The sequence below is a fragment of the Podarcis bocagei genome (genome assembly GCF_964188305.1).
Source record: "Podarcis bocagei genome assembly, chromosome: 14".
Classification (NCBI taxonomy): domain Eukaryota; kingdom Metazoa; phylum Chordata; class Lepidosauria; order Squamata; family Lacertidae; genus Podarcis; species Podarcis bocagei.
The window spans coordinates 49,841,861-49,866,500 of record NC_138139.1 but is presented as its reverse complement, the minus strand read 5'-3'; the positions used below and the strand labels follow the sequence as shown (position 1 = coordinate 49,866,500).

Genomic DNA, 24,640 nt, shown 5'->3' with positions numbered 1-24,640 from the left:
TTTAAATAAAAAGACACATTCTACACATGTAAAAACACGCTGATTCCCGGACCGTCCACGGGCCAGATGGAGGAGGCAAATGGGCCGCATCCGGCTCCCGGGCCTTAGGTTGCCTAACCCTGCCTTAGGCAGTGACCCTTTGCTGTATCAATAGCAGAGCTGGACTGAGGTTTGATGAGGCCCTAAGCTACTGAAGGTAATGGGGCCCTTTATATGTCCAGCTGTCCTTTGTCAACAATAAATTGTCACTATTTTTTTGTGTTGAATATATGCTATATGGTAATTTATGGGCCTAATAGGTATCTAAAGCTATTTGCACATGTTACCATACAACCATTCCATGCAGAATGTAGGCACCCTATATATGGAAATGAGCAAACCAGTGATATTTCAGGGAGCAGGTGAGCAGGCGGGGCCCATGACTTACATCATAGGAGCCTACACAACACAAAACACTGTTGCTGTGAAACTGTTCTTAACCTAAGGTACCACTTTAGCTAATGGGGCCTCCCGCTGCTGTTGCGCCGCCACCACGCAATTTCTGTTCTCATCCTGAAGCAAAGTTCTTAACCCGAGGAACTATTTCTGGGTTAGCGGAGTCTGTAACCTGAAGCGTCTGTAACCCAAGGTATCAGTGTATGTAGGTTTTATTTTATTTGTTTTTTACAGTGGTGCCTCGCAAGACGAAAATAATCTGTTCTGTGATTCTCTTCGTCTAGCAGTTTTTTCGTCTTGCGAAGCAAGCCCATTGAAGGATTAACGGATTAGCGCTATTAGCGGCTTTTAGCGGCTTATCTGCTGATCGGATCAGCTGATAAGCGGCTTAGTGGCTTAGAAAAAGGGGGGGGAACCCAGCAGGAACTCGCAAGACATTGTCGTCTTGCGAAGCAAGCCCATAGGAGATTCGTTTTGCGAAGCACCTCCAAAACGGAAAACTCTTTCGTCTAGCGAGTTTTCCGTCTTGCGAGGCATTCGTCTTGCGGGGCACCACTGTATGTTATATTTTGGAAATGTACATCCAGGTTTTTTTTTCTTTTAAAAAAATTTGGGGCCCCCAAGAGAGTGGGGCCCTAAACTATAGCTTGTTTAGCTTATACGTAAATCAGGCACTGATCAATAGGGGCTTTATATTATTCTACCCTTGTTCTCACCTGGGAAGTTCTGGAAGCAGGATGACCACTAGACAACGCCAAAAAAAAAGATGGCAAAAAGTGGCATAAAATTTGCACGTGGTAATTTATGAGCATAGATCATGAAATCATAGAACTGTAAAGTTGGAAGGGACCCTGAGTATCATCTAATCCAGCCCCTTGCAATGCAGGAATATGCAGCTGCCCCATACGGGAATTGAACCTGCGACCTTGGTATAATCAACACCATGCTCTAAGCAACTGAGCTATCCATTTAGATGTCCATTTAGAAATAGTTGCACCGCACCACAGTGGGCAAGCCCAACATCTGCTGAGTCTGCTATCCAGGCGCTTTCTGTGGGAGCAGTGGAATCCGTTTATTTGTTGCCATTCCTGTTCCTTTGCAAAATATTTGCACAAGCTGCCCAGAGATTCTGGGACAGGCCAGTCTCAGAGCACTACAACTCCCATTGTCCTCAGCCACTGGCCACGCTGGCAGAGCTGATAGGAGTTCAACAACAGCTGGGGGGGCACATCATCTGCGGCGTCCCCCCCCATGCATGGGAACAGCTGGCCTGTCATACCTTCCCATAGGGCAGTGTTTCCCAAACTTGGGTCTCCAACTGTTTTCGGACTACAACTCCCATCATCCCCGGCCAGCAAGACTAGTGTTCAGAGATGATGGAAATTTCAGTCAGAAAACAGCTGGGGACCAAAGTTTGGGAAACACTGGACTACAACTTCCATCATCCATAACCACTGGTCCTGTGAGGTAGGGATTATGGGAGTTATAGTCCAACAGTGGCTGGAGGACCCAAGTTGGAGAAACACTGTCATGGGACCTGTGGTGGTGTGGCCTGTGGATTGGGTGGGCTGGGAGACTCCCAACAGCCAGTTAGAGGCCTGAAGGGCCCCATTTGGCCCCTGGACCTGAGATACCACATCCATGTTACACAGGCACAGTCTTTCATGCATTAGACCAGGGGTCAGCAACCTTTTTCAGCCATGGGCCAGTCCACCGTCCCTCAGACCATGTGGTGGGCCGGACAATATTTTTGGGGAGAAATGAACAAATTCCTATGCCCCACAAATAACCCAGAGATGCATTTTAAATAAAAGCACACATTCTACTCGTGTAAAAACACCAGGCAGGCTCCACAAATAACCCAGAGATGCATTTTAAATAAAAGCACACATTCTACTCATGTGAAAACACACTGGTTCCCGGATCGTCCGTGGGCCGGATTTAGAAGGCGATTGGGCCACACCCGGCCCCCGGGCCTTAGGTTGCCTACCCCTGCATTAGGAAACGGTAAGCATGTCTTTTTCCCAAGGCAGTAATATCAGAGCTGGCCCACCCATGAGGCAGGTTGAAGCACCGGCCTCAGGCGGCAGATGTGCAAGACTGCTTCTGGCATGCAGCACTGCCACCCAAATTGTGGAACACCCTGGCTCCTGCCGAGTTCTGCAAGAGGGGAGGGGGCGTTCTGGCAGCCCCAGAACTGGTGGTGGGGCAGCAGTAGGGGGGCAACGGGGGGCACTTCCATGTTTCGCCTCAGGTGCCAAAATGGGATGGGCCCTTTCCCTGACTGCAACAATATCCTAACTCCAAAGCAAGAACTAATGTGCCCCTTAAGCTCTTAGAGCACTGGAGCAGTCTTGCCTCTTACGCAATGAGTCATATCATATCATAGAATCATAGAGTTGGAAGAGACCACAAGGGCCATCGAGTCCAACCCCCTGCCAAGCAGGAAACACCATCAGAGCACTCCTGACATATGGTTGTCAAGCCTCTGCTTAAAGACCTCCAAAGTAGGAGACTCCACCACACTCCTTGGCAGCAAATTCCACTGTCAAACAGCTCTTACTGTCAGGAAGTTCTTCCTAATGTTTAGGTGGAATCTTCTTTCTTGTAGTTTGGATCCATTGCTCCGTTTCCGCTTCTCTGGAGCAGCAGAAAACAACCTTTCTCCCTCCTCTATGTGACATCCTTTTATATATTTGAACATGGCTATCATATCACCCCTTAACCTCCTCTTCTCCAGGCTAAACATGCCCAGCCCTCTTAGCTGTTCCTCATAAGGCATCATTTCCAGGCCTTTGACCATTTTGGTTGCCCTCCTCTGGACACGTTCCAGAGTCGCAGCCTTGGGTATTGTTCCCTGATCCTTAGGAACTATTCCAACAACCATGCACAGTAGACCAGTGTTGCTACTTCCACAGTATATTTTGCTTTATGTATTTAGGTGATATTTTTTTTAACCGCCCTTTGCACAAGTTACAAGGCAGATTGCAACCACGTCCAATAAGATAAAAAAACGGATCTGGGAGATTACGCAGCCCTTAAGACACAGGAACTCGTTAGCAATCATTTATCTTATCAGGTCTCTCCACCTCCAAAACCCTGCCCCCAAAAGGTGCGCCTTAAGCAGGTACCTAAAACCACGAAGAGATGGTGCTAGGTGTACCTCAGGAGGGAGGGAGTTCCACATGTGAGGAGCCAACACCGAAAAGGCCCCAATACCATGTACTTCATTCTCAATTGGTTCAACAGTCAAACCCTCTTCACAGGGACCTCTGGGAATCGTAGTTCTGCGAGAGGGAAACTGGCCTCTTAACAGCCTGCAGCACCCTTCAATAAGCTACAGCTCCCAGAATTCTTTGGGAAGCCATGACTGTTTAAAGTGGTGTCGGGGTGCTTTAGATGTACTCCATGTTAACGGTGTTAAGTTAATGTGCTTAATTAATGAAAAATCATTATTGACATTTATTAAGGATTATAAACTTCTTATGGACTTTTCTGCTTGGAAGAGAAAATGTAATATCTGGATCTGAAGATTGAAAAATTATTGGCTTATATAAAAAATAATAGTTGGAGGTCAATGAGTGAATACTATCTTTAGCTGACGGACAGAGAATCAGAAGCCTTTTTCTTTTCCCATCGTCTTTTCTTACTCCTTTTCTCTCTTTGCTTCTGTTCTTTATAAGATTAGATTTCGAAAGTATTCTTTTTACTCAGGTGTAGTATGAAAAGATGCTTTGTATTGGGTAGGAACTTTTCTCTCTCTTTTGGTAAGTTATCAATGAAACTGGACCTAAACCAAAATGTGCACACACATTTCCCAATACTTTTTAGGAGGGAAACAGTGAGTCTTATAGAGCAAAAAATACGGTACGTAAATCCAGCACTGATCAATAGGGGCATTATATTATTCTACCCTTGTTCTCACCTGGGAAGTTCTGGAAGCAGGATGACCACTAGAAATCACCCCCCAATAAGATGGCAAAAAGACAATAGTAAGTGGCGTAAAATTTGCACGTGGTAATTTATGAGCATAGATCATGGAATCATAGAACTGTAAAGTTCTCTTTTGGCAAGTTATCAATGAAACTGGACCTAAACCAAAAAACTGTATATGCCTCCAGGTCGGGACCTGCCCTCTTTGCACTTTGCAACGCGACATTAAAAGCACCATAGCATTACTAAGAGATGCTTATACAGCTGCACACACAAGAGGTGTGCTTTGCACGAAAACCCAGCAACGCTGGCCCGGGACGGTTTTGCAAAGGCGCAGTCGAGGCAGAGAAGGGGTGGGCGGGCAAGACGGTGGAGTGCAATCATAGGAGACGACAACCAGGGCTAAAGTCCCTTCGGCCCCCCAATAAAATATTTGAGGGGACCGGGGCACCCCCCCAAGTTGATGTGCATTGCCTTTGTGCGCATCGCGTCTTGTGATCCATTCTGGGGGGCGAGGCATACCTGGGCCTCCCCAATATTTTATTGAAGTTGGCACTCTTGGGTGCAAGCCAAGCCTAGTTGCACAACCCAAACCTTGCACATCAAGGCGCTGCGAAAGCGCAGGAGCCGCGGAGCGTCGCCCCAGCGCGCAAACCTCGGCGCGTCGCGAAAGGCGCGCTGAACTTTCTTCGGAAAGAGGGAATGACCGACAGTAACCCGAGGCGTGACGTCAGCCTCCTCTCCCCTCCCCTCTCTCTCACACACACAGACGGGGGGGAGCGGGCGGGGCGTTTAGCCTTAGCAGCTGGCTACCCGCCAGGGACACGGGGAGGCGGTGGATTTCTGGGTATTATATTTGCAATCTCACAGGCTCCTCGCGACTCCCTTCTGCAAAGCCAGCGATCCTCCGTCCTGCCACAAATGCACCCGGCGTGATGTTGCCATGGGCAAAAGGCGGTGGCAAGCGGGGTACAAAAGCACATGGCTCGCGAAGGCAAGAGTGGGGGGCGGGATCTTTTCAAGGGATCCCGTCACCCGAGGAGAAACGGATCCCTCGGTGGGAGAGGAGCAGGCTCGTGCCTACACACACGCTCCCCAAACTCTCACTTCTCAGGCGCGCGCGCGCGCTCAGGACGCGCTCGCTTCATCCAAACTGGTTAGGAAAAAGGATTTGAGAAATATTGCACACATCAGGCTCCAATTTGGAAGTTGACTCTTGCTGAAATCACAGGCTGTCTGGATATTTATATATCTTGGCAAAAGGGCACTTTTTGGAAATAATAATAATAATAATAATAAACAATTGCACTCCCTTTGCACAGAAATTAGGACCCTCGTCCCAAACCACAGATCCCGACTTTAACTCAAGCAAGAAAGGGCTTCCACCATGATGCAAGACCCCCTTTTTTTTTGCAGGTACCAACTGGGCAAAAGCTGCTTCCCTTCTCCCCGGTTGGCACCGTGAGAAACAGCCCCCCCCCCGCTCCCTCTACCCTGTACCCACCGTCAATGTCGCTCAGCAGAGCCGTGTCAATCTCGCTGGATTCATGGAGAGTCAGCGAAGGGTCCAAGCCGTCCAAAGACGCCTCTTCGAAGGCGAGGTTGTTCATCTCGGCCACGGCGCGCACAACCCCCTCCTTAGAGAAACCCCCTCCACGCACGCACCCCTACCCTACCCACCCACCCCGCGGGCAGGCCAAAAATAAGTTGATTTTAAAAATAAAAATATGTGGAATGGAATAATCTGGAGGAGCCTGGATGACAGGCTGGGAGGAGGAAGCGCCTTCCTTAGGCTGCCGGGGACTCCGCGCAAAGAGAAGCCATCTGCGCATCGGGAAGCCAAGCGGCGCGGCGTTTATGGGCTGGTGGCTCCTAGCTGCCTGCTGCTGCTGCTGGCTGCCATCCTCCCGTCCATGGCAGGCTCTGTAAGGTGGAGGGAGAGCAAGTTGCGAAGTGGAGCTCGAACCTGCTGCTGGGAGGGAGAGCAGGGGGAGGAGCCTCCGCACTGGGGAACGCCCCCTGGCTCTCTTGATTGGCAGTTCCCGGGAAGTGAACTGGCTGGCCGGCCCGCCTCCCCCACATGGACGGGAGGGGTGTGCGGGACACAACAACACCGGCGGCAAGAGTTCCGGGCTCCGCTTACTTAGCAGGAAATCTGGGGATCACTTCCGAGCAAATGTTGACACGGTTGCAGGCTCAGTGTTGGAGGCGGAGGAAGGCCTTGGAGCAGCTGAAAAGGGAAATTCAACACGTCGTGTCCTCGCCCCCGCCGCCACCATGCATGCCCAGAAAGTTGCACCTGATGAATTTCTGCCTGTTGCGCACAAAGGGGGTTAGGGGAGGGACATTAGGATGGTCTGATCAAGGGGACCCCAGAAGGCTCAGGAACCCAAGGATGTGCAATTTGGAAAGGGGGGGGGTATTTGACACCACCTTGCATCATTTTGCAAGAATTATTATTATTATTATTATTATTATTATTATTATTATTATTATTATTATTATTATTATTACATTTATATCCCAGTTTTCCCCCCAAAGAGTTCAAGGTGGTGCACATGGTTCTCTGCTTTATACACTTCATCAGTGCAACAACCCTGTAGTGTAGGTTAGGCTAAGAGGCAGTGACTGGCCCAGTGTCATACCCGGTGGGCTTCATGGCTGAGTGGGGAGCTGAATTCCGCTCTCCTGGTCTGACACTCAACTCTCAACCACACCGTTGGTAACAGTAGATTAACTTCAGCATAACTGGTTTTTTATATAAAGGAAACAATGCACGAGGTTATTTATTTAAAAGGATTTGTTTACGCACCCTTAAAAATATTACACCCGTGCAATTTTTAAAACATGCTAATAACGAGCTGAGTTTCTCGCATTGCAGGGGTTCCTTCGAACTACAATTCTGTGATCTATGAACTAAAGAAAAACAATGAAACTGGAAATCGTCCAACCAACCACTGCTTAAAATAAAAAGAGTTGGATCCAGACTTCAGTCATTATTGGGGTAGACCCATTGGGTAATTTACCCAACTAAGTCATATTCAGAATGGGTCTTCTCCGAGTATGATTAACCCTAGATATTCACCACTGAAATTAAGGGGGGTTGATAAAAATTAACCATCCCATTTATTGCAAAGGGTCTGCGCTAAGAATGGCAAACAGCGTAATTCTCACCCTGTCCACTCAGAAGTCCCCCTTGATCGAATTGGTCAGAGCCACCCCTCAGCTTACCTAGGTAGCCAGATGTTTAGCCAATGTCAAATCTGCTAAAGGTGGCTTTTTTACTACAATTAAGGTTGTTCCTTTATCCTCTTTGCAGGGTAGATGGCAAAATTAGTCAGGGCTCCTGCACCATTGATAATTGCTCAGAAGAGGGAATTTCAGCACAGGATATACCTGCAGAAACTGTCTCTTCTACACATCTGTTTAAAGGTACAAGAGCACAGAAGAGATGGACTATATATATATATATATGGTGTGTGTGGGTGGTCGAAACGTCGCCTAGACACCCCAACTCTTACACGGGAAGACACCCGAAGATACCAAAACCTGCATTCCTGTACCCGTGAAAATCTACGGAAGCATATATATATATATATATATATATATGCAGGTTTTGGTGTCTTCGGGTGTCTTCCCGTGTAAGAGTTGGGGTGTCTAGGCGACGTTTCGACGAGGTCTCACTCGTCATCTTCAGGCTGGTGCTTTCGGCTTCTTGTTACTGGAACAGAGCAGGATCTCAGTGTTTGAGTTCCTATAAATACTGTTGAGGGGGTGTGGTGTATAGCCTCCAACGTTCTGGGCAGAGAGGAAGTTCCCAGGTTAGTGTGTCTTTTCTTCTTTTGTTCATTAATTACTTGAGGGATATCTTGAGTGATTTCTTGAGTGATATTCTGAGTACCACTTAGGAGGGTCATTAGGTGTGGATTAGTTGCTAAAGCTTTCGTGTCTTGACCTCTTGAGCTTGTGAAAAGTTTTTTCTGAGAAGATGGCTGTACTGCACTTAGTTGTGCTCTGGCTTGGCTTCGTGTATAGGGGCGAGCTGTGGTTTTGTGCCCTGTGCCAGCCAGATCTGTGTAGGGATTGCAGGGGGGTGCAGCATCCGGAGGTGCCACTATGGTTTGGCTACTGGATGGTGTCTGTAATTTATCTGTGGAGAGGGTCTGGGTTTGGGTCTGGTGTGGTTGATTGGAGATGGCGTTCTGTGTGCCTCTGGTTCTGGTGTCGGTTTTTGTGGGGAGGGCTATTTTCCAGATGTCTGGCAGGCGGGACGTATCGTCACGCTTGTTCATGTTGTGAGGGTGTTTCTCTATCTCGATGGCTTCCATGATTATTCTCTTGTGGTGGTGTTCCATGTTAAAGAGCAATTTGGAATCTGAAAAATTAATTTCGTGTCCTGTTTCTTTCATGTGTTGGTAAAGAGAGGAAGTTTTTTCTTCTTTTTTGACGGCATTCTTGTGTTCTGCGATACGTGCATTTATTCGTCTGTTTGTTTGTCCAATGTACGTGGCTGGGCAGACTTTGCAGGGTATTTCATAGACCCCTTGGTTTTCTAACTGGATTTTATCTTTGGGGTTTCTGAGGATATTGGCTATTTTTTGGTTGGTGCAAAAGGCTGTTTTGATATTGTGTTTATGGAGGATTTTGCTAATTTTATCTGTAGTGCCCTTGATATAAGGAAGGAGGGCCATGCCATTGTTTTCTTCTGTGTCTTGGTTTTTGGGGGGTGTTTCTTTTTGGATTAGCTTCGTAACCCTGTTTTGCTGGTATCCGTTGGCGATTAACACATTTGAAAGATTCTGTAACTCAGTTGTCAAGTGGTCTTTGTCAGCCAGGCGTTTGGTTCTGGAGATGAGAGTCTTGGCTACGGAGTTTATTTGTGCAGGGTGGTGGTGTGATTGTGCATGTAAGTAGCGGTTGGTGTGTGTTTTTTTCCGGTAGATAGTGTGTCCTAGGGAGCCATCAGGTTTTTTGTAGATTAGGACGTCAAGGAAGGGAAGTTGGTTGTTGGCTTCTATTTCCATAGTGAATTGTATTTTGGGGTGTAGGCTGTTGAGATGTGTGAGGAAGCTATCTAGTTTTTTCTTCCCGTGTGGCCAAATTACAAAGGTGTCGTCAACATACCTGAGCCAAAGTTTGGGTTTGTGTTCTGACTTGTCTAAAGCATTGGTTTCAAAGTGTTCCATGTACAGATTTGCGATGACCGGTGAGAGGGGTGATCCCATAGGTGCTCCTTCTATCTGTTTGTATCTTTGTCCATTGTGGATGAAGTACGTGTTGGTTAGGCAGTGGTTGGTCAGGTCCAGGATGTATTCGGGGGGATTGTATTTGTTTTCCACCACAAGAGAATAATCATGGAAGCCATCGAGATAGAGAAACACCCTCACAACATGAACAAGCGTGACGATACGTCCCGCCTGCCAGACATCTGGAAAATAGCCCTCCCCACAAAAACCGACACCAGAACCAGAGGCACACAGAACGCCATCTCCAATCAACCACACCAGACCCAAACCCAGACCCTCTCCACAGATAAATTACAGACACCATCCAGTAGCCAAACCATAGTGGCACCTCCGGATGCTGCACCCCCCTGCAATCCCTACACAGATCTGGCTGGCACAGGGCACAAAACCACAGCTCGCCCCTATACACGAAGCCAAGCCAGAGCACAACTAAGTGCAGTACAGCCATCTTCTCAGAAAAAACTTTTCACAAGCTCAAGAGGTCAAGACACGAAAGCTTTAGCAACTAATCCACACCTAATGACCCTCCTAAGTGGTACTCAGAATATCACTCAAGAAATCACTCAAGATATCCCTCAAGTAATTAATGAACAAAAGAAGAAAAGACACACTAACCTGGGAACTTCCTCTCTGCCCAGAACGTTGGAGGCTATACACCACACCCCCTCAACAGTATTTATAGGAACTCAAACACTGAGATCCTGCTCTGTTCCAGTAACAAGAAGCCGAAAGCACCAGCCTGAAGATGACGAGTGAGACCTCGTCGAAACGTCGCCTAGACACCCCAACTCTTACACGGGAAGACACCCGAAGACACCAAAACCTGCATTCCTGTACCCGTGAAAATCTACGAAAGCAAATATATATATATATATATATATATATATATATATATATATATATATGAATGATAGAGGAAAGAAAGATTCAATCAATCAATCATTCAATTAGGGGTTGGAGTAGATCATCCTCAGCGTCCATTCCATCTCTACAATTTTATTCTATACAAATAAAGAGTTAAACTACACCCAAAGCTTTTTTAAAAAGAAAACAAGCAAGCAAATAAAGCAGAAATTAACTTCCGGAACTCACTGCTGGAGGATGTGGCTATAGCCACTACCTTAGATGACTTTATAGGGGGACAAAGAGAAACCAGCAATAAAACGTTGTAATGATCAGGGGCAATCAGAATAAGGGCCACTAACTGACGGCTGATTCAGGACTTTAAATTGTGCTCTTATATCAAATTTCCTTTTCTGCGTATACTGTAATGTTTTACTGTTGCTATGGCCATTGGCTAATGTGAATAAAGTTTTATCTGTCTAAAAAACAAAACAAAAAACGTTGCAATGTCCCTCCTCAAGGAGTCAAATAAGCATGCCTGCTTTCAGCATATTCCATATCACTGCTTTATGGTCCTGCTGTCCCAAGGTAGACTGCCTCTGAACATGATGCTCTGCTACGAGGGTGGGGAAAACTCTTTCATCTCAATGGCCACATTCTCTTCTGGACAACATTGGCTTGGGGGGGGGGTCAGTTACCTGCCAGTGGTGGGCAGAGCTAGAGGCAACACGTGGGTTTTGCTTTGATAGCGTCAGCTAGTTTTACGGTCCACTGTCACGCCCTTCTTCACAGAGAAAGAGGAGTTGCCAGTCACTGGGTATCATTATATTTAGGATGGCATCTTATTCAGAGGCTGTCTACCTGAAGAGTAGCTGTTGAGGACAAAGAGCAGCAGAAAGTCATTTGCCTTTATGGCCTCAATTTGGCCTAGATGGGATTTTCAACTTGTGTGCAGAGAGGGTCTCACTTGATTGAATGCTCCTTTAAATCAGTAATCATCATCATCTGTGCTCATAGATTAGCTGCTCAAGGAGAAGAGCATCTTCCTGTCGCGCTACTTTTCTATGTGCAGGGATATCTTTTAAGGTGGAAGCCTGCAGTCATTCAAACCCCAGCCTTCAGTCTTAAGTGGTAAGACCCAGACAGAGTCTCCTCAGTGAGAAGTTGGCCCCAAACTTAAATAGAATTACTTGCGAGTACCAAATCTGCCTAGGATTTAAATATGTGATGTTGTAGAATACTATGGATAAAAGTTAAAATGAAAAGAAAGAAAGATGTTAATTGGACTAAGTAAATTTTATGTAAAATTAGTTTTGGAAAACTGCTACAATGATTTACCGTATTTTTTGCACCATAACACTCACTTTTTTCATCCTAAAAAGTAAGGGGAAATGTCTGTGCGTGTTATGGAGGGAATGCCTACGGGTGGCATGCCTACGGATTTTCCTCCTCTAAAAACTACGTGCGTGTTATGGTCGGGTGCGTGTTATAGAGCAAAAAATACGGTATATGGAAATTCAGCCAGGGGAAGTCGAAGAAGTCATCTAACAATGTTAACTAAAGTGGAATTTCTATAGTTAGGATATATGTCTGTTTGTTTGTTCTTTGATGTTTTCTTTTTATGTTTGATGATATGTTTGTTTTAAAATTTGGAAAATTTAATTAAAATTATTGGGGGGGGGGGGAGAGAAGCTGGCCACATTCTGAACATGTGAGTAGTGAAGGTCCTTCTCCTACTTTCTGCCCACAATGCCTGAAATTCAGAGGTAGACTGAATTAGGTCATGCAGGTTCCATTTAGCTCTCATAAACAACAGGCCTCATCTTTCTCCCCTAATTAATATGTCCGTTTTTTTAAGCCACCCAGACGTAATCTTTACTTCCTTGCAGGGCTGTTTATCGTTGCACGCACAAACGTGCCTTCTGCGATCAGGATCTCCCTGGGAGCAAACAAACAAACAGGCAGGGAAAGAGTTAAAACTTGTTCCGCTCCTGTGGGCGGGGCCGTGCCGCGACCTCAGCCAATCGGCTGCGGCCAAGGCAGGAATGCCCCCGCGGGAAAGCTTAGTTGAGCAAGCGGGGAAACACCTCCAGTAGTGCCAGTCGGCTCAGCCAATGGCAGCGCGGCTCCGCAGTGGAGTGATATCGCGTCACGGCCCAGGCTCTAGGATTACATCATGGGGGCGGGGATTCCCCTCCTCCACGTGGAGAGGAAGACGAGGAGCTGCCAAAGTCAGAGTCGACGTGAGGGGCGGAGTGAAGGATTTAAAGGAGCCGCTCAGGTTCGGTTCCCCGTTGTTTGGGGACGGAAACGGGAGCATTGTGTTAAATATGCTGCAGCGCAGGGACTTAATCAGGACTTAACCAGGTGACCAGATGTAAAAGGGGAAAAAACAACAGGGTTCTTGCACAACCATGTAAGCCGTACCTGCTGAAATTTCTTCTATTAAGGAAAGAATATTACTAATAAAATAATATTATTTTATGAAATAGTATTAAAACGTGCATCAACACTCCCCGTTTCATAGCTGCCTGCCGCCGCGAAGCATAAATCTCCGGGCGTTTTATTTTTTTTACTTTAAGGGGTCTTGCCGGGCACGCAAGAGTTCCTCTGCACATGAGCAGAAAGCTTTTCCTTCTCGTATGCACACTGGGCGGGAGTGGGGTGCCAACTTCAGCACTCTTTCCCCAGCTGCATGGAACAGAGTAAACCTGTAGGTGAAGGTTTCCCTCACTGCTGCAGCTGCGTGCTAGGAAAAGCAGCAGCTGTTGGATTACTGCCTTGCAGAGGGGTGAAGTCAAACTGCTGCATTGGCAGCATCAAAGTAACCTCTGCAGGGCGCAAGCCTGGGCAGGGAGTACGGAGGGCATGGGCCACCCAGACGACAAGACCGCCCCCCTCAACCTCGCTGGTGTGGTCCAAAGGAACGCGGAGCAAGACATTTGGTACCAGCTGGGCTTCCGGAATTGGCGGGAGGAGGAGTGCAAGGCGCCATTCAACTGCCTTAGGGACTCCGGATCTGTTTATTTTACTAATTTTCTTATCCTGAAGATATCCCGCAAGGAAGCGGGAAGCTTTAGGATCAGCGTTGTCCTTCTCCTAGATGGGCTACTTTCCCAGGTGGAATCCGCTGGAACCTGTCTTCGCATGCAGGGCAAGTCCCTAGCTCACCGAGGGTTAGAGACCCCTTGGCTACCCAAGTTGACCAGTCGAAGCCATTCCCAGTGTGGGGCTGCTGTCGCCTGCTGACAGCTTCAGGGACCCACAGGTGTAGAATTTCAACAATTGGTTTTATTTATATTTTGAATTCCTTTTTGGATGAATTTCTTTTTTTATTGACTTTTATAGATAACCGCAAATGCATAGTTGATGTAAAACACTGAAAGCAGCAGCTAAAATTGAGCTGTTTTGCAACAGTCTCTGTGGAAACTAGCTGGTGCTACTGGAGCAGCCAAGAATGATGGCGCACTTCCCAAGCGCCCGGCAACCAGCTAGCTGCTGGGTGCTTGGGACGTGCTGCACAATGGATGGAAGGACCTACCTGGCAATCACCGCATGTTATGACATCTGATATTTGACAGATAGGTTCTCCACCCCAGCTGTAGATTGCAGGCTCCTTGGGGCAGGGGCCTACCCACACCTTTTGTAAAGCTGTTACGTACATGGATGGCACTACTGCCGTCAATCGCTTTGTTCTCGCTGTGTGTGGAATTTGCTAAACCCACGTTCCTTTCCACACTTTTCTGCTCTGTCAGAGCGAGTTTCCTCCCAAACAGAAGCTGGCACGGTATTTTACTAGAATGTTGTGGCAGACAAAAGGCCGCAGGAGGCACATGATGCGCTGGAAAGAACAGCAGTAAACAAGGCTACAAAGCCAGTAGGCAGAAGTCACTGTGCTGGACAGTCACATTGCAGCTGGCGCTCATGCAGACCAAGGACATCTTCACACCATCCATTTAAAGCACTGCAGCTCCACCTTGAGCAGTCCTGGTTTTCCCCAAAGAACTCTAAGAGCTGTAGTTTCTTACGGGTGCAGAGAGTTGTTAGGAGGCCCCTATTCCTCTTACAAAGGGTGGCGCTGTGGCCTAAAACCACAGAGCCTCTTGGGCTTGCCGATCAGAAGGTCGGTGGTTCGAATCCCTGCGACGGGGTGAGATCCCGTTGCTCGGTCCCTGCTCCTGCCAACCTAGCAGTTCGAAAGCACATCAAAGTGCAAGTAGAAAAATAGGTACCACTCCAGTGGGAAGCTAAACGGCGTTTCTGGGCGCTGCTCTGGTTTCAGTGTTCCGTTACACCAGAAGCGGCTTAGTCATGCTGACCATATTACCTGGGAAAACTGTCTGCGGACAAATGCCAGCTCCCTTGGCCAGTAAAGTGAGATGAGCGCCACAACCCCAGAGTCGTCTGCAACTGGACTTAACTGTCAGGGGTCCTTTACCTTTTTTATTCCTCTTACAACTCCCAGAGTTCCCTGTGAAAAGGGTTTGTTAAACCACACTGGGAAATGTAACTATAATTGGGACATTGGGGGGGGGGCATACATTTAAAGCATTATGATACCCCCTTAAACAGCAATGGACTTCCTCCCAAAGAATTATGGGAGCTGTAGTTTGTTAAGGACGCTGAGAGTTAAGAGGCTCCCTATTCCCATCACAGAGCCAGTGCTTTTCTTTCTGGGGTCACTCAAGGGTACACAGTACCGGCACTTCTTTTTCTAGAAGGAAAGCACAGCAAAGAAATACAATTCCCAGAGTCTCATAGGAAGAGGGACTTTTTTGCTAAACCACTCATGGGAGAAATAAATGAATAGCAGATTCCGATTCGTCTCCCAGAGCGGCTTAACAGTCAGTCCCTCTTGATAGGAAACTCTGGGATATTTTTTTTTTTTTAAATGCTTAAAATGTTAGCAGGTTTCATTCAGCTGCTTAACATCAATGACAAGTGGGCAGCAGAGCAGGCCTTTTGCAATTTAATCAGACATATTTTTCTGTACCTCCTACGTTAAGTAACACTCCTGTTTCCAATACTCCTACCTTCATTCCAATGAGAATTCTTTGAGTTCTTTGAAGCGGGAGGGGAGAAATGACCTGGAACCTGGTTGCTCCAGAAGGTGGCTGATTATATTCCACTACCTCCACCGCCCTGTTTCTTAGCATAAATCACTCCCCCCCCCCCCCCGCCCTGCAAGTTTGGCCAGTCATGAAAAACTAAACCAAAACTAGCATCCTGGACCAATTCAGGGTGGCTGCATGGATTTAATTTTATATAGGAAAAAAGTATTTTGGACTTTTTAGTTTAAAGACACTTATCTGGAAGGGGAAGGATGTCATCACGATAAGAGGGTTATAAATTTTTGCGTAGTGTGGGAGAGTATTTTTTCTCACTCCCCCCCCCATAGTGTGGAAGAGGTATGGAAGAGGATTTTTTCTCACTCCCCCCCCCCCCAATGTTTTTAAAACTGTCATCCAGTAAATACTGCTGGTATTTAGGAACACAATCATTGGGGGGGGGGAGCTTGCCATAAGCATCTGATTTACCAATGGGAGAAAAGAACAGCGAGCTAGATGAGTCTTTGGTCTCTTCCATCAAACTCCTTTTTATGTTCAAAGCCAATGGTCTCAAAGCCAACTTGTGGATTGAGAACCACTTGTGGGTCACACAGCCTGATCCAAAATAGGTTGCAACAGGAGCACTGCCACCATGCAAATATGCAGCAGGAGATTAAGAATTTGGTTCCCCAAAGCAAGTTGGGGTTTAAAAGTGGGTCCTGGGTCTGAAAAGCTTAAAGATACCAGTCCAAAGCTCTAGGTGATTGACATCCTTTTGCCTTAAAACCCACGAAATCCTGGGATGCGACTGGGCGATACATTCAATCCATCACCACACGGCCAACATTCACGTCTAGTCGTTATCGCTGTACAGGTTTGCACTAACGGTATTTTATTGGAGTATTTCACATGCAAGAATGAAAGGAGAAAAAAAATGTACAGAGACCGACGGACAGACAAGAGTTAAGTGACAGCAGGTTAATTAATACATCCTGATGCAAAAACCGTTTAGCAGGTTTTTGCTCACACAAAGAACACCATCACTAAAAAGGAAAGAGAGAGAGAGAGAGAGAGAGAGAGAGAGAGAGAGAGAGAGAGAGAAGCCAGGATAGTTTTAAAGGCATTTAAAGAATTAATTTTTACATAGCTGTCTTTACATTTTTAAAAAACAATTAATTCCCTTTCCCTGCCCACCAACCTTCTTCCCCAAACAAACAAAAGAAACAAATTTTTTCAGTAAATAAATATTATCCACTTTTAATCTGGAGACGCCTAGAGCTTTTTAAAAAATATACAGATGGAGACACTATGACACAGGTTACGGTGGGGTGATGCTATTGCAACAGTTAGCAGACGTGGGGGGGGGGGAGAGCTCATACTAATTTTCTCGGAGGGCAGAGGAACCCCACTGAATAAGGATGTTCTGTAGAAGCATTTGCTTGCCATGGAGAAATAAGAGCAGGAAACAGAGTGTGGGGTTATATGAGGAACCAGGACAACAAAAGGCCAGGATTGGTGTTTTGTTTGTTTTAAAATCCAAATAGTTAGCAGGTTCAGTCACTGCATGCCTAAGGTTCAAAAGGACTGTACAGAAGATTTGGAAATTTCTAAGCAAGCCACTTCCTGTGAGATTATAAAAGGGTGTTGTGGGATCACAAATTCAGGTGTGGTCCCCACTTCTGTAGGTATCAAAGCAGGGTGGAGGTTAAAAGGAGGCCAAATGTTCACGCCAGATGCTGGATAATTAAAAGGGCCAAATTCTTGACTGCTATCCTGCAGCTGCCATTCATCCAAAGCTGTCCTGTGTTGATGCTTCTATGGCTGCAGCTATTAACTTTAAAGTCAGCATTTAACACCAGAGGGTTGAGCAAAGTATTGGGTCCATACTTCCTCCATACCTTCTGTGCTCTCCTGAAAGGTCATGAGACCATGTTAAGTTTGCTTTCCAGGCTAAGCCTGCAAAGACGACTCAAATAAACACCCAAGTTCCTCGCTTCTATTTAAGAATCGGGAACCTGTGGCAACTTCAGGCATTGCCGGGACTCCCAAAAGCCTCAGCCAGCATGGCCAATGGTCAGGGATGATGGGAGTTGTGGTTTAGTGGCAAGCTCACCTATCCACATGAGACATTTTAAACTGGATTGAGACTGTTTCAAACTTCAAAAATCATCGTTTATGATCTGCACCCCCCCCCTCCCGCAAAAAAAGAGCCCTGGGAACTGCTGCGTTGGGAGAGTGCCATGAATTGTGCTAAATGCATCTCACCTCTTTGCAGACAGGCATTTCCCAGAGATCATTTGGGCGGGAGACACGGCAGCGAAAACAGAGCCAAAGGTTTAAAGTTTGTGGGGTCAATAGGCCATTCATCGGGGGATCCCATGCCCTGCACCAGTTGTCCTTATCCTGGCAGTAAGTACCAGTAGGGGAGGCTTTCGCCTCTCTTTGATCCTCACAGGGACTGAATCAGACCTTCCCCAGTTTTAGACGACAACTCCCATCAGCCCCAGCCGGTTGGAGGCAATGTAGTTTGAAACATCTGGAAGGTTCCAGGTTGGGAAATGCTAAACTGAACGAAGGTTCGGTGTCTTTTGTCTGTGCAGGGGGAAAGTGCAATGAAAAGGTTTAAAATATCCCAATCTCCTCTGTTGGAGACGCTTTCTTTACTGATCTGCCAGCCACCACCCAGATGAAGGGCTGGCAGCCAACTAGTACCCCAGCAACCTTCATTTACAAAGGAAAAAGTGCTTCCCCATCCCTGGACCCCTCTTGTTCCTCCTCTGCCTGTCCTCCCAGGACAGGGATGGGGAGTGACAGGAAAAGGCCAGGCACAGCTTCTCCTGCTGTAACAGTAGTGTCAACGGGATGGCTATCTTCTTATCCAGATTACCAAGATGCAGCAGCTACAGAGAGCCATTGCGCTGGCACAACCAGTTCCGGGCTGTGGACAGCAGGCTTGAGGTCTGGGCCAACAGAAGCTGGTAACAAATGCTCCAGAGAGGCAGGTCTCCGACTAGGGAATGGGAAAGAACGTGGGCTTCTTGCTATGGCTGGAAGCCTCCTTGCCCCCGTTTCATTCTTTCCCCATTCTTCCTGGAAGCTGGAAGGTTTCACTGTCTCCCCCAAAGGCTATGGCCCCATCCACACTATTAGTTTAAATCACAGCCGTTCCACTTTAAACAGTTATGGCTTCCCCCGAAGAATCCCGGGAAATACAGTTTGTTAAGGGTGCTGAGAAGTGTTCTGAGACCCCTGATCCCCTCACGAAGCTGCAGTTCCCAGTTTGGTTGAACAACCCTTCCTTCTTCCCAGGGAACTCTGGGAATCATAGCTCTGTAAGAATAGGGGCCTCCTCTCAGCACCCTGGGCAAACTACACTTCCCAGATTTTTTGAGGGAAGCCATGACTGTTTAAAGTGATATGATACGGCTTTAAATGTATAATGCAGATAGGGGACAGAGAGATGCTGGAGGCCAGTCTTTGGAAACTTTGTATGCTCCAGATGTTTTGGGCTAAAACTTCCATCAGACCCAGATGGGTGGTGGGAGTTGCAGTACAAAACATCTGGAAGGAACCAGGATGGTGACAACCGCACAGCTGTATAGCCAGGACAATGGCCAAGTGGTCACTTTCCATTTCTAAGGAACTTCGTTATAATTTAAAGGTGCTTTCTCCTCCCCGGCACACACGTGGTTATTTAACAATTTCTTCATAGCCTAAGAATTCGTAACAGGTTTTGCTATTGCACCGGTCTTATACAGATTTGAATTCTACACATAACACTTAAAAAAAGGGGGGAGGGTTGGTGGTAGAGAAGGAACATGCTATGCACCTTCTCACACATGGAATATATTTTAAACGGAAACAATTCATTTTCTTCGTTCTGACACCTCAGAACACAGAGGTGTTAATAAAGATGCTGTAGGAGATGTGTTTCTAAAAAAAAAAAAAAAAAGGAACAGGTGAAGGGAGGTAACAATTAAGGTCCCAATCCAGCAGGGATTTCTCTCGTACAAGTTCCCGCTCACTTCAGTGGAGACGATGCCAAGAAACTTCCTACAGGATCAAGCCAAAAATAAATATCCGAAGCCTAAATGATGGGCCTCATTAGTGTTTGAGCAAGGATCCCAACAATAATTTAGTGTCATTTAGTGATTCCTAACACAGATAAGGGATTTATTTTTTAAATGGATAGTCCCACATTCTCGTGGATTTATGCCACCTGGGGTCAAGAGCCTTCCCTCACTTTTGGACTCTAATACAATAGACAGCCCCTTCTCTCTTCACCCCTATGAATACGGCAATGGTGAAGATGGTTGGAGAGCAAGGAAGTAAAACTGAGGGCAGAAAGGCCTGTGGAAATAAGGACAAAGGGATGAAATATATTTAAATTTCAACTTCCCAGTTTGGGCGTCACAAGGAAGCAATGGGAGGTCATTGGGATATGAGACGCTAGGAAAACTCCCAAAAAAGCTCTGGCAGGTGTTTGGTGAGTGTTGCAGACCAACCTGGTGCCCCTCCAGATGTTCTGGGAGCTGCGGTCCAAAACATCTGGAAAGCACCAGCTTGTGGGAAGGCTGTGCTAGGAGATAGCCAGAAACCTAAGTTCACTTGCTCCGAGGGCATCTAGCTGCAGGCGAAAGAGCTGGGTCGTCGCGGGAACAACCGAGGGCTCTTGAGCCAAGGGACTTTCCTCCTGCAGCAGGAACTGCCCCTGTTGGGGAGCACCTAGGCAGGGTGGAAGCAAAAATGTCCGCATCTCTCTGACACTAAGTCATTTCATTTCTCACCAAGCCTAGACTGGATGAGATTCTTCTCTGCTTTGCCAAAACAGCTGGCAATGGCTGCCTGCTTTTCTCCTCCTTGGCATAGTATCTTGCAACAAATCCACTTCTAAAGGGATCTCAACGCTGCTGGAACAGGGATGGGGAACCTGTGGTCCTTCGAGCTGTTGCTGGGAATCTAACTGCCATAAGCCCCAGCCCTCTCAGTCAGTGATCAGGGATAATGGGAGCTCCAGTTCAGTCACATCTGGAGGGTCCCCGGCTCCCCAATGCTGAGCTACTACAAAGCAATGGAATGGACACAACTGGTTTCTACTCTACGTGCTAGAGACAGAGCCCTGTGCTAGAGACCTGGTCCTCCGTCTTAAAGTAGCCAGGAAGCCAGATCATAGCGTTGGAATGTCAACATGCAACACACACACACAGAGGTTACCCAAACATTCTTGCTTAGGTGTAGTGCCACAATATCCAGACAGGCAGGTGGAGAAACCACCATCCAACTGGACTAGACATGGGGCCAGACAACGCATCAAACAGCCACGTCCAAAACAGGGCTTCCAGTTGCATGAGCTTTTAAAAGCATACGTCCGCTGAGCGGACGGTGCAAGAGGTAACAGAATGGGGCAATATCATTTCAGACTGCGGCTGTTAGAGGGCCCTTTTTGAATACTCCTCCTTGTAAACATTCATAGCAAATAGAGACCTAACACTGTCACAAGAAAAGATTCCAGCTCACTCCTTTGCCTTGCTGCGCTGGCTTTTGATTTGTACGGAATATTTAAAACAAAGAAGTGGTGCAGCCCACTCAGCTACCATAGGTCTCTACCACATCACCCTGCTGCATGGGGGTGGACCAAGTCAATCATCAAGACTAGGACCTGGGATCAAAACAGCAGAACTGCAAGGCAGGAGGTCGAACCATATATGACAGACAGTTCCACCACAAAGCAGAACGCAACTCCCGTGGTTTGATTTAATCCTGCACAAATACATGACGTGTTCCCAGGGAGGGGGCAGTTGCTACTTTCCTCCTGGGTGGGCCTTACATTATACCCTTGGGCAGGTTGAAACCACACACTAAATTGTCTGTGGATCGCGTGGGGTGCTCCCATCTCAGAGCACCTCTCTCCGCCAGGCAAAACACCCATACAGGTTCATCACCCCAAGTTACCAGTCGTATGGAGGCCCAGGAAGTGGCAGCTGGACCAGCAAAGCAACAGCAAGCAAGATCAACTCCTATACTAAAAGGGCCACTTCTGCCTTCTCTAACTCCACTTGGGATTTGTTGGAAGGCCAGAGAAGCCAAAGACAAGTACCCTGTCGAGAATTAGGCACAGCCTGGAAATCCTTACAGCAACTTCAGGGGTGCTAGCGGAGGCAGAGGGGCACGCAGACAAGACGGGGAAAGCCATCACTTAGAATGCAGAAGCCAGGTGCCAACAAGGGTCGTCATTCCAGACTATGCACCACACTGTCTTTTGCTACTCACTGAAGCTTCCCCATTCAAAATTTAAAGTGCAGCTTCCTTGCAATGCACGCAGCAGCCCAACTGTGGCCGGATCCTACTCCCAGGATTCTCAGTGACACCTCTGCTTTCTGAAGCTCTGCGGCAAGGACAGAGGATCTATTCTAAACCCCTCTCCACGTCCGTGCGTGTATGCGTCTCACATACACCCATGCAAAGCAGGCCTTTGGTATGTGTGTGCCAGGAGTCCACCTGGCAAACACGGACACTACTTTAAAGACTGCCCTTTTTTGGGGGGGGAGCTTCTTCTCCCTTGTAGAGACAGTGTACCCGCTAAGAAACACGGCCTACCTATCAGAGCCAGGTCACAATCCTCACTGCAGTTGACCACCTTAGGGCAGAAAGCCAAACAAACATCCCACGAAAAAGATCCACAACCTAGCTGGGGAGGGGGAACAGGCAACGCATGGCACCAAATTCTGGGACTGTAGCAAGACGATAAATTTCTTTTGTGTTCAACCTATGGGAAGGCTACGCCGGTTCTTGAGAAACAGGCACCTAAACATACTTATACACTATCAGAGATGCACCAAGCATGTTGCACTTTGGACTGGCTTGCAGGAGAAAGGAGGTTTTGGCTTAAATAAAAGACAGGACTGCCCTCTGCACAACTCTGTTCTGGATCTGCCGGGAATGCGGGGAGGTGAGATGAGAAGGAATTCATGCATTATTATTATTATTAAAAAAGAGAGAGGGTCTTGGTATTGACCTGGGTGGGTGGGTGGGTGCGAGAGAGAAGGAGCTTAGCGAGTGGGCAAGGACAGCCACGGAAGTGACAAGGCTGGATGTAAATACTCTGTGAAATGTTAGCTTATTCGGGCTGGATCGCTTCCAAGAGGTACGAGAGGCCATCTATGGAACCCAGGAGGGGCAAAGGGAGCTCGTTGCTAGCTGGAGAGCACGAGGAGGCCGCTGGACTGCGCGGTTGCCTTCCTCCACACACGCACACGAGGAAGAAGAGCCGAGGAAGGAGCGTCACAGGGCAAAGAGGGCATCTTCCGAGCGCTCCGGCTTCTTTTTGCTTGGGGGGTTTGTCGTCGTCGGTGGCGTGGGCTCCTCCTGAGGTGGCGAGGGCAGGTTGGGGATCCTTTCAGCAGCTTTGGCGCGCTCCTCTAGGAATTTGTCAAACTCTGCAGGATTTTTAAACATAATAAAGAGTTTGTGTTGTGATTTAGGGCTAAAGGAACTTTGCCGCAAGCTCTAGCATGAGGATGCCTGCAGGGGCTATGCAGCTCTGCAAAACTGCCCCCCCCCTTGCAAAAGGGCCTCCTGCGGCAGATGCCCTAAAACAGAAATGGAGAACCTCAGGCCTTGGGGGGCCAAAGGCTCTCTATCGGGCCCTCAGGACTCTCCCAAGCCTCAGCCATGTTTCCTTGAATTCTGATTATGCTTTCTGCTTGCCTGAATGGAGGATAGAAAGGGGTGTGCATGTATGTATGAAATGAATCTACTGGGAAAAGGTCACTTTCACATTCTTTGCTCTACCCACTTTTACCTCTGCCCATGCCCACCACTGCTGTCACCCAGAAGGGGGTGTGGCCCTCAGGCCGCCCCAAAACATCCCTGGCCAACCTGGTGCTCTCCAGATGTTCTGCACTACAGCTTCCATCAGTCCCAGCCAGCACAGCATGATGGGAGTGTTAAAACTCCGAAGCCTGTGAGCACTTTCTGAAGTCCTTTCGCATGCTACTAGGACCAGTCTCTTCAACTCTGAACTTCTTCAATGATGCACAACTTAGCAGAGTAGTGCAGCTTTTCCCAGGCAACGATCGAGACTGCTCAGTCGGGACAATGATCAGCAACAAAGCTGACGACTAGTAACTTGATTTTGCAGTTTATTATATACGGCAGCAAACTCACAAGCTATATACAAGTTACTATATACAGACATGAACGTCATCACTCTCCAAGCACTCCAGAATACTCCTAACTAGCCAAACAATGTCATAGGTCATGCTGCCTATATGAAAGACCTCAGCCAATCACCGAGCTGTTACTCCAGGCAAATTTCTCCTGCGCTCTGTCTCCCTAGCCTGTAGTCAAAACACTAATTGCTCACTTGCCAAGCTGCACGTGGACTATGAACTCCAACAGGGTGTTGCTAGTCCAAAATACCTGGAGGACACCAGTGTAGCCAGGGATACCTAAAAAAAATGTGGGGTGTGATCCACTGTTCCCTTGTCAGAAATCAGAGCCCATTGGCTCTCTGCAAGAAGGGCTTGATTGAACTCCAAGGGATGATTGCCCTGATAATGGCTCCTAGGAAAGACTGCTCTTATGCATCCTAGTCTGTGTGTTCTCTGCCTCAAATAAAATTCTGCCCCCAACTTGTTGGCATCCACCTGTCTCAAGAGACAATGAAGTGCACGTCTGGGGGTGAAGTCAAACTGCAGAAGAATCACAGCACCTGCTGTGACTGCAGAGACCAGTAACTCGTATCTGCTGGCTCCCACATTGTTTTTCCTGTGTCAGCAGCAGCAAAGTGACCTCTCCAGGGCGCAAGGTCCTGGGCTGCTGATGTGGTCCTCTTGGCCTTGCTGATGTGGTCCAAAGGAAAGCAGAGCAGTACATTTGGCTGCAGGAGTTAACGGAAGAAGGCATACAAGATGCCATTCAACTGCCTTAGGGACTCCACTCCCTAATTGTGTAGGGTTTACTCCTTAGCCTTTTCTTCTCCTGAAGATATCTTCCAAGGCAGTAGGCATGGATTTCTTTTCTTGGGGTTTCTCACGAATGAGTATAGCCGCAAGGCAGCGGAGGCGTAGGATCAAAGTTTTCCTTCTCCTAGACAGGCTTCCTTCCCAGGCTGACGAGCCCCATCTGCCCCCA

The 24,640-nt window shown here is 47.5% G+C and overlaps 2 protein-coding genes across 4 annotated transcripts in view; both read right to left on the bottom strand.

Moving 5' to 3' along the window:
* SREBF1 (sterol regulatory element binding transcription factor 1) overlaps window positions 1–6,339 on the bottom strand; it is a 48,817-nt gene extending 42,478 nt beyond the window's left edge. Inside the window, exon 1 of the mRNA XM_081169402.1 lies at window positions 5,873–6,339. Coding sequence (XP_081025528.1) covers window positions 5,873–5,978 — 106 coding nt within the window. The 5' untranslated portion in view covers window positions 5,979–6,339. The remainder of the gene's footprint in view (window positions 1–5,872) is intronic.
* A 10,041-nt stretch (window positions 6,340–16,380) lies between these two features.
* TOM1L2 (target of myb1 like 2 membrane trafficking protein) overlaps window positions 16,381–24,640 on the bottom strand; it is a 57,864-nt gene continuing 49,604 nt past the window's right edge. For all 3 annotated transcript variants that reach the window (XM_081169569.1, XM_081169570.1, XM_081169571.1), the window contains one exon: window positions 16,381–22,941. In XM_081169569.1, the coding sequence (XP_081025695.1) occupies window positions 22,787–22,941 (155 nt within the window). In that variant the 3' untranslated portion in view covers window positions 16,381–22,786. The remainder of the gene's footprint in view (window positions 22,942–24,640) is intronic.